This window comes from Pinus tabuliformis, chromosome 8 (assembly GCF_031772625.1).
Source record: "Pinus tabuliformis cultivar Carrire ecotype Pingquan chromosome 8, CPIR1, whole genome shotgun sequence".
NCBI classification, from domain to species: Eukaryota; Viridiplantae; Streptophyta; class Pinopsida; order Pinales; family Pinaceae; genus Pinus; species Pinus tabuliformis.
Window position 1 is genome coordinate 1442476943 of NC_142294.1, and position 15295 is coordinate 1442492237.

The 15295-nt window shown below is 37.7% G+C and overlaps 1 protein-coding gene across 1 annotated transcript; it reads left to right on the forward strand.

Annotated features, from left to right (window-relative positions):
- Positions 1-902: 902 nt before the first annotated feature.
- On the forward strand, positions 903-6490 carry LOC149241124 (uncharacterized). The gene is made up of 3 exons (XM_089370443.1): positions 903-1195; positions 1367-2208; positions 2346-6490. The coding sequence occupies exons 1-3, from the start codon at positions 903-905 to the stop codon at positions 6488-6490; spliced, it is 5280 nt and encodes a 1759-aa protein (XP_089226569.1).
- Positions 6491-15295: the final 8805 nt, after the last annotated feature.

The following is a 15295-nucleotide window of genomic DNA, read 5'->3' on the forward strand; positions in this document are numbered from 1 at the left end:
TCAGAATGCATGTAGACATGACATCAACAACCTTAGGGTCTGATAGGAAATTTCATTCGTACATCAAATATGACTCCACGTCACTCAGTTTCTCCCAAATGTTTTGAGAAATTTTCTCTTTGTAAATGAACTCGGAGGTCTTCACCCTGATGTGGGATGAGAAACCCTTCAAGAAGCCACAAACATTATCACCTCACTGATAAAAACCACATTATCGAATAATGTCTTCCATTCCACAAAGATGTTTTAGTATTAGAGAACTCTAGGGGATAGTTGAACAGAAAAAAAAAGGTGCAGAGGAGAAGCAAAGGAGGTTGAAGATAAACCAAAGGAAGGTTTGATGATGTATAAGCCAAAGAAGAGAATGGAAAATTGCAAGTAGATACATTCTACTACTAATAAGCATGCACCTAAATGATATGAAGAGAGTAGAGGGCACATAGGGAAAGTAAGGAAAATTGAAAATAAACTAGAAACAAAGAACATAGTGAAAAAACAATGGCAAAGGATGGAAACTTACAAACAAAGCCTAATTTGCAGTAAGAATCACATGCATTAATGATGAGAATAAATAAAAAGAATGGACAGTCTGTGCTAGAGTGACTACGTTTGAAGCAAAACTATTATTGAGGATAATGGGATTACATTCCATTTTACATGAGGGATCAAACACCATGATGGCAAGGAGTACGATTTCAAGTATGATTAATTTGGTCCCTGCATGGATATTTTCAAGAATATGACCCATCTCTTCAACATTGAAAACCCACCTAATGCAAAATTTGTTAATTTTTTCTGCGCTGCTGAGGGGTGGAGTTTCGCTGCTGCTGCTCTGCGCGCGCGCGCGTTTGAGCTTGCCCGCGGCCTGAGATCGCTGCTGCCGCTCACATTCGATCATCCCAATGGAACCCCCGGATCCTCCTGGTGGGGATCCAGATCTGCAACATGCGTTTTCAAATCTGGTTAAATCGCTGCCTCAACAACGACCAAGGCCCACAGCAACCAAGTTCGTAAAGAAACTAGATGTGCTTCAGGAAGTTCTTTTGCCTCCCACCATTCCTCGCATGGCAGCCATCTCACTGGCGGAGAAAGGATTAATCGGTCAGTTTACAGGACTATGGCCCTCACCCAAAACTGTGCAAAGATGGGTTGAGCGAAACTGGGCAGACAAGATTCAAGGAAAAATATCTATCAGGTTCTGTGGCAGAGGTTTCTTCACCTTTCATTTCGAAACCAAGGAGGATAAGGACCTAATCTTCAGAAACGGGCCTTACTTCATGGATTCCAGGGGCCTCTACCTCAACAAATGGACCCCGGACTTCGATCCAGAACTAGACATTCCGAGTGCTGTCCCTGTCTGGGTCAGGCTTCCCCATCTTCCTCTCCACTGTTGGGGCGACGATTCGGTCAAGGCAATAGGAAACGCAGTTGGAAAATATATTGACTGCAGTGAACCCAAGGATAACATGCAAGCATGTGCGCGAATCTGTGTTGAAGTAGATCTGGGACGCGGACTACCGAAAGCAATCAAGCTGAAAGTGGACGAACGGTGCCATATTCAACAGCTGGATTACGAACAGATACCCTTTAAATGCAAGGTATGTCACGAATATGGACATTTTGCTAATAGATGCCCTAAACTTATAAATGTCGAATCATCAGAGCAGGAGCTGCAATGGGAAACGATCAAAAGGAAAAAAACGTCTTCATCCTTGAAGCAAGCAGACTCTGAAGCCCCGGGACCTTCCCACCTTCATCCCTCTCATCCCCACTCATCCCACCAGCATCCCCCCTCATCCTCTCAGCAGCCCCCTTCAAATGATCCCCCCTCCCCCTCTCGACCCACTGATCCCTCCATCCCTCCTTCATCCAATCCTTTTGCAGCCCTCTCTGAAGATGAGCCCGATCAGGATCCTCCCTCATCTGATCAGCCAATCCATTCCTCCCCCTCTCGTTCCTCCCAGCCCTCCCCCGAAACCATTTCAACAAGGATCACCAGAAGCTCATCTAAGGACCATGGCGCGTCCAGCGACATCCCAAAAAAGCATGGGCCAGGTAGGAAGTCGGCTAAACAACACAGAGAAGAAAGCGCACAGAAAGATATAGCAATGGGATCTCAAACGCCTATAGAATCCTACATCCTTGGAATCTCGGACAAGGAGAATAACAACAAAGGCAAAGAGAGGCGAGCACCTCTCCACAACAACGGTAAATCATGATGAAAATGCTGTCCTGGAACAGCAGGGGACTAGGGCACCCCTCCAAAAAAGAGGCCCTTAAGGAGCTAATACAAAGTGAAAAGCCTGAGATTATCCTTATCCAAGAGACAAAGCTTGATCAAACAGAAATCAGCAGACTCATCAACCAGCAAAAGCAATACTGTGGCTGCGCCAGCGAAGCAAGAGGAGCCTCGGGAGGCATCCTAACAATGTGGGACAACAGTAAGTGGAGCTGCAACTCCACCAAAATTCAACAGAACTGGATAAGTGTAAAACTGGAAAGCAGGGGAAATGGAAAAGAGGTTAAAATATACAATGTCTACTCACCGAATCACTACAGAGAAAAAGAAGTAAGCTGGAATACCCTTGAGGCAAACTTAGAAGAAGACCATGACAACAACCTCATCTTAGCAGGGGATCTAAACTTGGTCATGCATTCCAATGAGAAAAGAGGAGGAAATTTCAGCTCAGACCCTTTTAGAAACCGGCTTGAGCAAATAATGCAGGAGAAAGATTTGGTAGATATAAAGCCCAAGAATCGAAGGTACACCTGGAGCAACAGGCGTTTAGGAGCTGGCAACATTATGGAAAGGCTTGACCGTTTCCTCATTAACATCGCATTCCTATCCTCCTTCTCCAACGGTCAGTCTGACATCCTCAATATCTCAGCCTCGGACCACTACCCAATCACGCTTACCCTGCATAGCCATAGCCAGCTCGGACCCATTCCCTTTAAATATTCCTCTCTCTGGAACCGAATCTCTGCTGCTCGAGAAGTGGTGAGGCAAGCCTGGCTCCAGCATGTTGAAGGCTCCCCATCATTCATTTGGGAAACAAAGCTGAAGCAAACGAGGCAGGCCCTTAAATCATGGGCAAAAGCAAACTATCAGGAACCCGAGATGACAAAAAAAGTCATCAAAAAAGATCTCGAGGTTTTACAACAAACCATTGAAGAGGTAGGACTCTCCCAGCAAGCAAAAGAAGCAGAGATAAAATTGTATACCCAGCTGCGGCAAACAGTAAGAGATGAGGAGATCAAATGGAGGTTAAAATCAAGACAGATATGGCTGCGTGAAGGAGACAAAAATACTTCATACTTCCACAAGCAAGCTACAGTCAGAAAAGCAAGGAATACAGTGAGCACAATTCAAGACAGCGAAGGGAACAGCTATGAGACCCAGGACACCATAAAAGCAGCTGCAACCACCCACTTCAAAAATCTTCTAACGGAGGACAAAAGTGAGGAAGACTACTCATGCCTTCTTCAATACATGACTAGAGAAGTAACTCATGAAATGAACAGCAAGCTCACCCAAGAAGTTGAAGAGGAAGAAATCCGCAAAGCTATTTGGAGTCTCCATCCGGACAAAGCTCCAGGTCCGGACGGGTTTCCAATTAGTTTTTTCAGAGAATACTGGCATCTGATTAAAAAGGACCTTCTAAAGATGATACGCTGGGTCCTTAGGAAAGGCAAATTGGGGGGTTATACCAACTCAACATATTTAGCTCTAATCCCAAAAGAGAACAGGCCCTCTACCTTCTCTAGATTTCGGCCCATATCCTTATGCAATTCTGCTTACAAAATAATCACAAAAATTTTGTCCACAAGACTCAAGCCTCATCTCTCCTCTCTAATCTCAGAAAATCAGGGAGGTTTCCTGGCCAATAGACACATCTCGGACTCCATTCTCCTCATTCAAGAGGCCATTCACTCTAGTATTAGTCGAAAGGAAAAAGGCTTTGTCCTAAAGCTTGACCTTGCCAATGCCTTTGACAGGGTAAGGCACTCCTATCTGTTTGCAGTTTTACACAAAATGGGATTCAATACCTCCTTCATTAACATGATCAAAGCATGTATCTCAAAACCCTGGATCTCCCCCTTGGTGAATGGAAGACCTTGTGCAGCCTTTCAATCCTCCCGAGGCCTCAGACAAGGCTGCCCCTTGTCCCCCTATTTATTTATTCTTATGGCTGAATCCCTTAGCAAAGCCTTGGATCACAATCGAAGAATAGGCCTAATTACAGGCATCCAATTCGAGCAGGGTACAAAGAATATCAACCACTCCCAATTTGCAGACGACACCCTCTTGATGGGAGGAGCCTCGAATACCATTGCAAGGCGTTTCAAAAAGATCCTAGATCAATTCATGGATTATTCTGGAGGGAAAGTCAATCAAGTTAAAAGCTGCATCTACGGATGGAATGCAGCAAATCACACCATTCACAGCATTGCTAACACGTTAGGGGTTTCTTACAAGCTAGATTGGAGCCACTTCACCTATCTAGGGATGCCGGTGAGTATAGGACCTCTGAAGGCTGACTCTTGGAATGAAATCCTGGATAAAATCAAAAGGAAAATTCAGCAATGGGGATCTATGTGGCTGAATCCAGCAGGACGCCTCGTTCTCCTAAAATCAGGTTTGATCTCTTTACCCATTTACCACTTTTCTTTGATTCAAGCTCCAATGGCCTTCCATCATAAAATGGAAAAAGCCCTCAGACACTTCCTCTGGCAAGGAGGAAAAACGGAGAAGAAAAAGTTCAACTTGGTTAATTGGAAGAATGTTATCCAACCCCAGGAGAAAGGAGGACTTGGAATAAGGTCTCCAAAATTACTGAACCTCGCTCTCGGGGCTAAAATTGTTTGGAGACTAATTTCAGGTGACACAGCTTGGTGGAAATCAGTTCTAGAAGCCAAGTATTTGAACAACAATAGACTCCAGCTGTTAGAGAACAACATCCCCAACAGAGACAGCTCCAGCATCTGGAAATTGTGCAAGAAAATCATTCCCTTTATGGTTGAACATACCTCAAAAATCCCAGGAGGGGGGAACAGCATAAGCATCTCCAATGACAGAATCCTAGGCCAGCGCCCTATTGGATCCAACATTGATGCAACCCCAGCCATAAATTGGCTGAATAGTAGAGGAATCTGGAGTCTTGCTCAAATTGCGCAATGGGGAACTCCATCCCAAGCTTGGACTGGATGGACTCTTCCGGATTACCCCAGGGACCTAGAAACAAGTGTCCTCGCACTAAAGAACCATCTGCACAGTAAAGCTCCGATTCAAAGAGGGAAAAAAGACAGCTACCGATGGGATCCTACGGGAACCCTCTACACAGCTAAAGCTAGATATTACCAACTATGTGAAAGTGCCTTTCCTCAGGCCATCTGGAGTCACTGGAGATTGGTTTGGAGGGCGGAAGCTCCTCCTAAAGTTAAATTCTTTTTCTGGCTCCTCATGAAAGGTAAGATCCTTACAGCTGAAAACCTTCAAAAAAGGGGCATTCTGGGCCCTTCCAGATGCCCAAATTGTTGCCAAGCTGAAGAAACGATGCAACACCTGTTCATAGAATGTCAAGTAGCAGTGAAATGTTGGGAAGATATGGCCTCAGTAGGGGCAGTCACATGGGATCCAAAAGCGTCCATAGTAGAAACAGTCTACAACTGGAAGAAACTTTGCCCATGGGAAAGCAAGAAGAGCAAGTTAACACAGCGGATATGGAATACAATACCTTTAACTCTTCTCTGGAGTATCTGGTTAGCCAGAAACAAGAAGGTTTTTCAAGACAAAGGATACAACATCAGATTCATGTGTCACAAAGCTAAGAGCTTAGCGGTGGAAGCTGTTACAGCCCGCGCCCAAGGCAAAATCGAGGACATCAACTACAGTGTAGAAGAACGAAACTTGATAAATTATGGATATGGTAGCACTATCAACGCTCAGGAACCAAGGAAAGGAAATCTGCAAGCAAAGGAGCCAACAAACGTTTGGAAACTGAGGCTCAAGGAAGAAGAATTTGCTCTCTGGTTGAGCAATTGCAACAGTTTCTACCTATTTTTCGATGGTGCCTCAAAATCCAATCCTGGCCTAGCAGGAGCAGGAGGCCTCATCTGCAACGCCAATGGAGAATCTATCTTGCATTATGAATGGGGGCTGGGTGAACTTTCCAACAACAGGGCTGAGGGACTGGCCTTGTTCCAAGGCCTCACCCAACTGATCAAGTTGGGCATCAAAAAGGTGATTGTCTTCGGCGACTCTACAATTATAATTCGGCTCATGGTGAAAATGCAGAGCTCGCCAAATACTCTTCTACAACAAATCAACAGCAGGAATCAGATATTGCACGGTATGTTGGAGGAGGCCCGATACTACCATATCCTACGGGGTCTCAACAAAGATGCGGACAAATATGCCAGCAAGGCCTGTGAACGCCCCAAAGGCCAGCTCAGCTGCAATGATATCTCGTCCACCCATCCACTGCCATGAGGACCATGCACATAGTCAGCACTTGGGGCACAGTAACCAATAAAATCTGCCATTGCAATCAAATCAGCAGAGCAGAGGGCAGAACAGATAAGGTTGAACGGAACTGCATCAGAAATTCGATCAGGCAATCAGCTCAGAGCATGGGAAACAGGATTCACAAAGAAGGAAACCGTCCTCGCTATCAAATAATAGATCTTGATCAAGATTTGTGTCGGAAAGGGCAGAGGAATATTGGGATGCATAGAACCCCTTCCCCTCACTGTAATCAGGGAAATTTTCTATATATTCTCGGTATGCAGTCTCAACATCCCACAGTTGAAACGTATTCTCGTAGGATACAGAGCGAAAATCCAGTTGAAGTTAACTGTGATAGCTTCTGTCAATCCGAGTTTAAAGCCCCCAGCGCTATTAGCAATCTTGAGAGCAGAGCTGTTAGCAAGATAAATCTTCAGAGGCACGGAGATAAGCAAAGACATAGTGCCAGCAACCACTCAAAGGGCACAATGGAGCGTCCTGAGCAATGTTTTCATTATAGGGATCTGCAAGCCGATTTTGAAGAAGTTCGCGCTCAGCAGAGAGCGTTGGAGGACCAAGTGCGCAGCTGGGAAACCAGGCTTGAAGACCAGGTTAAAATCCTCCACGAAAAATATAGAGCTGAGGTGAATCTTTTTTTACACAGGGTGCACACACTTCATGAACAGTATAGCGAGTTACACAATAGATGCAGTCATGCAGAGGAAAGGATTTCTATCCTCAAGTACATGCTAGAAAAGAAAGAGGCGACTTCTTCCTCCAGCGCAAAGCCGGTAGCAACTGACCAAGATCCAGAAGGATCAACTGCAAGAAAGATGAGCCACATTGAGATTGACTAGTCATGTGTTGCAGATGCAAATTTTGGGGTCGACAGTTTATAAAAATCTACAGTAGTATAAGTAGCAGTAGGGACAGTCAAGTTAAAGTCCGAATCAAGGAAAGAAATTTTTTTGTGATTCCTTGGATTCAAAACGCTCTTGAAGCATCTTATGTATGGCAATCTGCCTTCTTTTTTCAGTCTAATATATAGCACCCGATCTTCGTCTAAAAAAAAAGAAAACCCACCTAATGCCATAAATTCCCATACGCTAAAGATACCACATTTTAGCATATAGTGCCAACATAATGACATGTTAGTCTATCTATGTAAGGGGTGGTTACATCCACACCCTCCCATCATATAACACATTCTTAGACATCTGATATACTATACAAAATATATATATATATCTATTATAATTATAATTAAAAATAATACTAAATATTAAAACAAGTATTGTATGAGTTTCTTTTGAGGAAAATATTCTAAAAAATCATAATATTTCCTAAACATTCAGGTTTTAATTTTTGTATATAAAATTAAAACATTCTAGTAAATTGAATAAATTTACTATGTAATATTTTTTAACTCAAAATTGAAAAAAAAAACAATTACATAATCTTATTATCTAAATTTAATATATATTTATTGATGGAAAAAATATTTTGTTAATTTTATTATTTATAGTGAAAATATCAATTTTATTATGAAGTCATAGTGTATAATTAAATATCAATTTTATTATGAAATCATAGTGTATAATTAGTTATAGAGCAATATTGAAATTTCTGAGTTTAAGTTTTTTTAATGTTAATTGTTTTTATTTAAGTCTTCTGCATCCATTACATAAAGTTATTTGCCTGAAACTTTTAGACTAGCAAGTGTGATTCATTTTCAACACAATAATAAGAAATCTTTAACATAATAATGAAAAATGTGATCATGTTCATTAAAATAAATGGAATAAATAAGTATAAATGCTAAAGAAAAAACTAAAAAAAACAAAAAATTTCAAAAAATAATGTTAAAAAGTCGTTATCCATCAAAATAAAGTTAAAAGAAAACCAAATATTTACAAAATGATAATAATATTTATGTGCATCATATTTCATAATATGGTGATCCCCAATTTAACTGCTCAGAACTGATAAACATAAAATCATTTACCCTATAAAATATAATTAATATTTAAACTTAAAATTAATAACCTAAATAGGTATTCTAATTAATTACCATTACTAATTTTAGTATTTGAGAAACTGAATAATTTGAGAGGCAGTAAAAACAAATAATGGCAAGAATAAGAGCATGGCATTCATAAAATTACGAATACTTTGGCGTTAAAAGAAAGTTATAATCTTTATTTTAATTTACTTCAAATGGTTACAATCAAGTAGTTATGAAATTGTTTAAATAAAACAATCCATTCGGATCTCTTCATGATGAGGAGGGCATGTGTTTTAGGGGAAGGAGAGATATCTTGCCGAAGAGTTGCCGAAGAGGTGCCGGTGACCAGAGGGGAAAATTCCTATTATCTTTGAAAAACAAACTCCCATTATCATTTATTTATGATTTTAATACAAATCTATAAAGGCAGATCCGTAGGATTTTCTTAATATTTGACAGCCTCTAATTATGGAACAATTATCAAAATTAATTACTATGGTTGGCCATTTTGTATATAGCAGATCCGTAGTATTTTCCTAATATTTGACAGTCTCTGATATGGAACAATTATCAAAATTGAAGACTATGGTTTATTGGTTGTGTAGAAATGCACAGTTTGTACAAAGCACCTAACGTATTATGAGCAATGATAAGAGGCCACAAATTAAGATGCCTATACGGCTTATGACAGCGATCAAGGCCTTTAAATAGGTAGAGCCGTGATTTGGATCTGAATATACAATAAAGATAAGTAACTTCTTGATTTTATTTAAGAGGGATATGCATTTATTTTGCTAAAGTTACTTGAAAAAAAATTGTGTTCATGTGTAACAGAATAATTGCACTTGTGTTATTGCTTTGTGAACAAAAAAAATAGAGTGTGTTGGCATACACAGAAACAATAGTTGTTGCATTAGTTTATTTTAATAAGAATATGCAATTATTCTACTCATTCTTTTGAAAAGAATCCATGTGAACCTTGCATGTTATGTTTTTCAAAAGATCTTTTGATAATATGTGTTTAATGCACAGAGTTAATAAATATTTTTCGAAGTTTTTTTTTGAGAAAGAAACCATAAAAACGAAAAGTTATTGTGCGTTATTGTGCTATATTTTCATACAAAAGAATAATAGTTTCTTTGGGAAAAGATCACGTTGCTTTTTTGAAAAGATTATTGCTTGGTAGGAAAATATTATGTTGTGTTTTTGTTTGAAAAAAATAAGTGATTATGATAATTTTTTGGAAAATCATGCAGTAAATAATAATAGTGGTAAAAGAGTATTTTGTAAAAAAATTTGTATTTATGTTCCTTGGCATTAGATTTTCTTGGAAAGAAACAAACATGCCTTTACATGCATATTATGTTTGACTTCTTTTATATATATATATATATAAGAGAGTGTAAAAGTGTATTTAAATATGTGAATATGCACATAATTATCATTTGCATAAAAGGTTAGCTATGTTATTTTAGAAATACTGCATGGTAAAAGATAAATTAGATGTTCTAATTCCTTGGAAAGAAAAATGTATGAATTCTTGTGCATTAAACAATAAGATCTAGGATTATTTTCTTGGAAACTCTATTATGAATCATGTGCATATAGAAAAGAAACTAGGTTGGTTTTCAAAAAAAATTGTGTTTGTATACGATTGTGTTAAAACAACACATGTTTCATGCACCAAAAATAATTTATTAGTCATGCTATTTTTCATAAAGAATGGATGTGAGTTTTGCAAAAGTCGTGCTATTTTTTTATAAAGAATGCATGTGAGTTTTAATTAAGAAAACATAAATAAACTGAGTTATTTTATTAAAAAAAATTGCATGAAAATATGTAAGGGAAGTTAGACTATTAATTCCCTTGAAGTTATTCAAAGGATTCCTATGCATTAGATTCTTAAAGAGAATCACTTTTAAAGAGGAAACAAGTTATTTGTTTGCACAAAATAAAACTACTATGCTTGATATTTTTTGAGAGGAAATAAGTTATTTGCATGCACAAAAGACAAATAATGTGTTTGACATTTCTTCAGAAGAAATATGTTATTTATTTGCACAAAAAATAGAAATATTTTGTTTGATCTCTTGAAAAGAAATATGATATTTGCATCCATGAAAATTATACCTATGATCTTGGATTCTTTGAAAAGAAATATGCACGAAAGGAACATAATTATTGTGTTCGAAATATTATCTTTGCATCCATGAAAAGTACACTTATGATGTTGGATTCTTTGAAAAGAATATGATGGTGGATTCTTGAAAAGAAATATGCATGGAAAGAATATAATTATTATGTTAGACTTTTTGCAGAGAAACAAGAATTTGCGCGCAAAAAAGAATAATTATTATGATAGACTTTGGAAAGGAAAATAAGTAATTGCATGCAATAAACGCATTAACTTTCCTCTAAAAAATACATACATGTCCACACAACAAATAATAGTTAGCACATTAGTTTTCTTTTAGAACATAGCATGTATTTGTGTATACAATAAACTTTGTAAATAACTCTATCTTGGGAATGATGCTTTTGGAAAAGGGATCTGCATTTACATGCACATTAATACTATCTATTATGTTAGTTTTCTATTAGAATGGGGCATGCATTTTCATCCATAATAATAATAACAAATATATTGTATTGGAAAGATTACTTAGTTACATAAATTACATGCATAGAAATCAAGCTGAGATGCTAGTATCCTTTGAATGAAAATAGATGGTTATAGTGGTTTCTTTTGGAAAAGAACATGTGCTTGTGCAAAAAGGATCATAGTATTGTAGTATTTATTTTGACATTCTTTAATAATTGTATCTTTATAATTAATGTATGAGCAATGTTGTTAGAGAAAGCATATTGTGCTATTTTGTTTACATTTCATGTACGCACATTAATAGATGTTGAAGGAAAACTTTTAAAGACTGATTATTGATTGATTACTGCTCTATCTAATCATGATATCAAATCTTGTTGACAACAACAAGGGTAGGAAAGGATGGTGACTTATGAAAATGATAGGTTATGTTCAACATTGTGGCAGGTAAAGAACTAATGGTCTGTGGAGATGAGTGTGAGTTGCAAGATGGTCCACTGATATAACAACCAGGCCACGAAGATGTAAATATTGTGTTAGGTCCCTATAATACTAGTGATTCCCCCATTACTCTTGTCATTTTATCCTTTATTGTTATTATTGTGCCCCATAGCATCCCACTATTGTTATTTTTATGCCTTTATATTATTATCGTTACATTGTCTTGGTTATATTGTGACCCCTTAGACTCCTATATATAGGAAGGAGTTTTTTTCATTTGTATCATACGAGAATTGTTCATTTGTGTAATGTAAAGGAGGTTTCCCCCTCAAAGAGACTAAATTCTAAAGCATTGATCTATCTTTTCTATATTTTTGTTAGATGGTTTCATAACATTTGGTATCAGAGCTTTGGATTCTGGGGTTTCACTACTCCAAATAGGTCATCATGGAATTTTCGCTATAACTTTTCTTCTGCGATGTTTCAGAAGCGGAAAAAAACCCATTTGAGACAAAATCTTTCTAAACCTCGGGTTTGAATTTATTATCTTGTCTCGCTATATTTTCAGATATATGATCTAAGGAAGTTAGGGTTTTTGAAAGCTCCATAATTTCATCTAAAACAGGTCATCATGGAATTTTCATTATAATGCTTTCTCTACAAAGTTTCAGAAGCTAAAAAAAAACCATTTGATAAGAAATTGGTCTAAACCTCGGCTCTGAATTTCAGATCCTATCTCGCTATATTTTCAGAGATAAAATCTGACGAAGTTAGGGTTTTTGCAAACCCCCGAATTACATTCCAAACAGGTCACCTTGGTAAAATCGTCATAACTTTCTCTCTAAGCATCAGATTGAAATTTTGTAAGAAGTTGCAGAAATAGGACGAACTGCAGTTTTTTGGGTACCATTTTCAGAACCTAAGGTTGAAACAGTGACCCGCGGCATGTCGTACAAGTTCGCTCTACTGAACAAGTTTATACTCAGGTCATCATGGGAGATTTGGCATAACTCTTCATTGGAGAGTCCAATCTTGATCAGACTTGCGGAGTTAGAAATATTACTTAGAGGGTTACCGCAGGAAGAAATTTCAGACCTTGGAGATCCAAAATTACAGAAATACATTAGATTCAATATCAAGCTCCTACAAAGTGAAAAAAAGGTGTGTATTTTTTTTAAAATTTTTGCGTAAGCTTGTTTTGAAAAATTAGTTTGAAGGAATTCAAAGGGCATAGTGAAGCATTATTATCAGTAATAGATGCCCCAAAGAAAGAAAATGGAAACACCTAGTAAGCAACCTGAAATCTCTAGCATGACTCATGAAGAAGAGAAAGAAATTCAACATGATATATCAAAATTACAAGACCAAGTGCAACAAATGTCACTCACAAAAAAAGTAGTAGAATCTAAGCTTAATGGTTTAAAGAAAGACGTAGAAGATAAGATGTATGGCATGGAAGCTAAGATGGATGGTTTAAAGAAAGGCGTGGAAGCTAAGACAGATGGTTTAAAGAAAGGCATGGAAGCTAAGACAGATGGTTTAAAGAAAGGTGTAGAAGCTAAGGTGAATGGTGTGGAAGTTAAGATGGATGGCGTGGAAGCTAAGAGGGATGGCATGGAAGCTAAGATGGACGGTTTGAATATAGATTTGAAGAAAGATTTGAAGACAAGCTTGGAAGATTTGAAGATAGATTTGAAGACAAATTTGACAAAGTTTCTACAAGAAATTCTTACTAATGGCGAAAGGGTAGTAAAGGAAACTCATGATGAGAACAAAATAAATGTTAATCATGATTTCATAGACTCTAACATTGGATCGAAGAATCGACATGTTCCAAAGATTGATATGAGGAATTTTGATGGCAAGGATCTCGGAACATGGATACTATAGATGGAGCAATTTTTCGATCTCCATAATGTGAAAAACACACAAAAGGTACACATTGCAACTTTATATTTGGAACCAAATCAGTTTGTATGATATCAATGGCTTTGCTCTCGTACACAAATTGTCACTTGGGCTACTTTTATGGATGAAATGATAGCACATTATGAGGATACAAAAAGAAACACTTTTTTTAGCCAGCTAATAAATCTCAAACAAAAGGGTTCAATGATGGAGCACATTGAGGACTTCCAAAAATTGAATATAAGGGTAAAAGATATTCCAGAGGAGCATAGGATTGATGTGTTCATAGGGACTTTAAAAGATAACATCCAACTTCATGTTCGCCTTTCGGAACCAGATTCATTGGAGAAGGAATTCAGGTTGGCAAGAAAAATGGAATGCAAAATTATGACAACAAGGAAGCCTACCACTCACAATCATAAAGATGGTATTGTTGCTACCCTTAGCCATCCAAAACCTACAAGGTTGACACCACAACAATTGGAAGAAAAAAGAGCAAAAGGGCTTTGCTATAGTTGTGATAGAAAATGCACTAAAGGTCATAAGTGTGCCGAGAAGAAATTATTTTCCATAGATTGTGACGAGGAGGAAGAAAAGGAACAAGAAATGTCAAAAGAAGAGGATATACACCAAGAAATAAACCCTAGAAAAAGAAGAAATGAATCCGACCATATGTTGTAATTCATTGGCTGGAATTACCACTCCTCAAACTATTAAGATAGAATGGCATATAAACAAGAAAAAGGTAATAGTGTTGATTGATTGGGAAAGTACCCATAATTTTATTCATTGTAAGATAGCCAAGGAATTAAATTGCTTCCTATATCCAGCACCAGAGTGTCAAGTGATGGTTGTAAGTGGAGGAACCATAAATTTGTCAGGAAAGTGCTATAATGTCAAGCTATCCATGGGAGAATATGTATTGAATAACCCAATGCTTTCCATTCCAATGGGTGGTGATGATGTTGTACTAGGAGTCCAATGGCTACAATCCTTGGGCATAATAGCTTTTAATTTTCAAAAACTTTTAATGAAATTCTCTGTAGAAGGAAAGGAAGTTGAATTAAGGGGTATCGCAGGGAAACCGAGAAAGATAATCAACTCTAACAAAATGACAAAACTTCTAAATAAAGAACAACGAGGTATAATTTCACAATTATTTTCACTAGAGGTTCCCACATCGAAATCATCCATTTCTACAGATCTCCAAAAAGTCTTGGACAATCATTCTAAGGTATTTGAGACTCCCAAAGGCCTCCCACCTATTTGTGAGAATTATCATGCTATAAATTTGATTCCAAGAAGTGTTTGTCCAAACATCAAGCCTTACAGATATCCCTATGTCCAAAAGAGTGAAATTGAACGTATGGTTGCAGAAATGATAGAGGCTGGTATAATTCAACCTAGTCAAAGTTCTTTCTCTGCTCCACTAGTATTGGTTCACAAGAAGGATGGATCATGGCGCACGTGTCCAGATTATAGGGAGATCAACAAGCTCACTATTAAAGATAAATTTCCCATTCATGTCATTGATGAATTATTGGATGAATTGCATGGATCAATTTGCTTCACCGAGTTGGATCTTCATTTAGGATATCATCAAATTAGAATGAAGACTGAAGACATTCCAAAAACAACATTTAGGACTCATGAGGGTCATTATGATTTTTTGGTCATGCCTTTTGGCCTTACTAATGCACCTTCTACATTTCAAGGTTTGATGAATTCCATTTTCAAACCCTTCCTTAGAAAATTTGTGTTAGTAATTTTTGATGGTATACTAATCTACAACAAGTCTTGGAAGGATCATGTCCAACATGTTGACATGGTTCTC

Excerpts from the sequence above, each read along its gene's own strand:
- LOC149241124 (XM_089370443.1), top strand. The coding sequence starts at position 903 with ATGGAACCCCCGGATCCTCCTGGTGGGGATCCAGATCTGCAACATGCG. Across the intron at positions 1,196-1,366 it reads CAAGGAAAAATATCTATCAG|GCTTCCCCATCTTCCTCTCC; the intron begins GTTCTGTGGCAG and ends TGTCTGGGTCAG. Across the intron at positions 2,209-2,345 it reads AGCACCTCTCCACAACAACG|AAATCAGCAGACTCATCAAC; the intron begins GTAAATCATGAT and ends TTGATCAAACAG.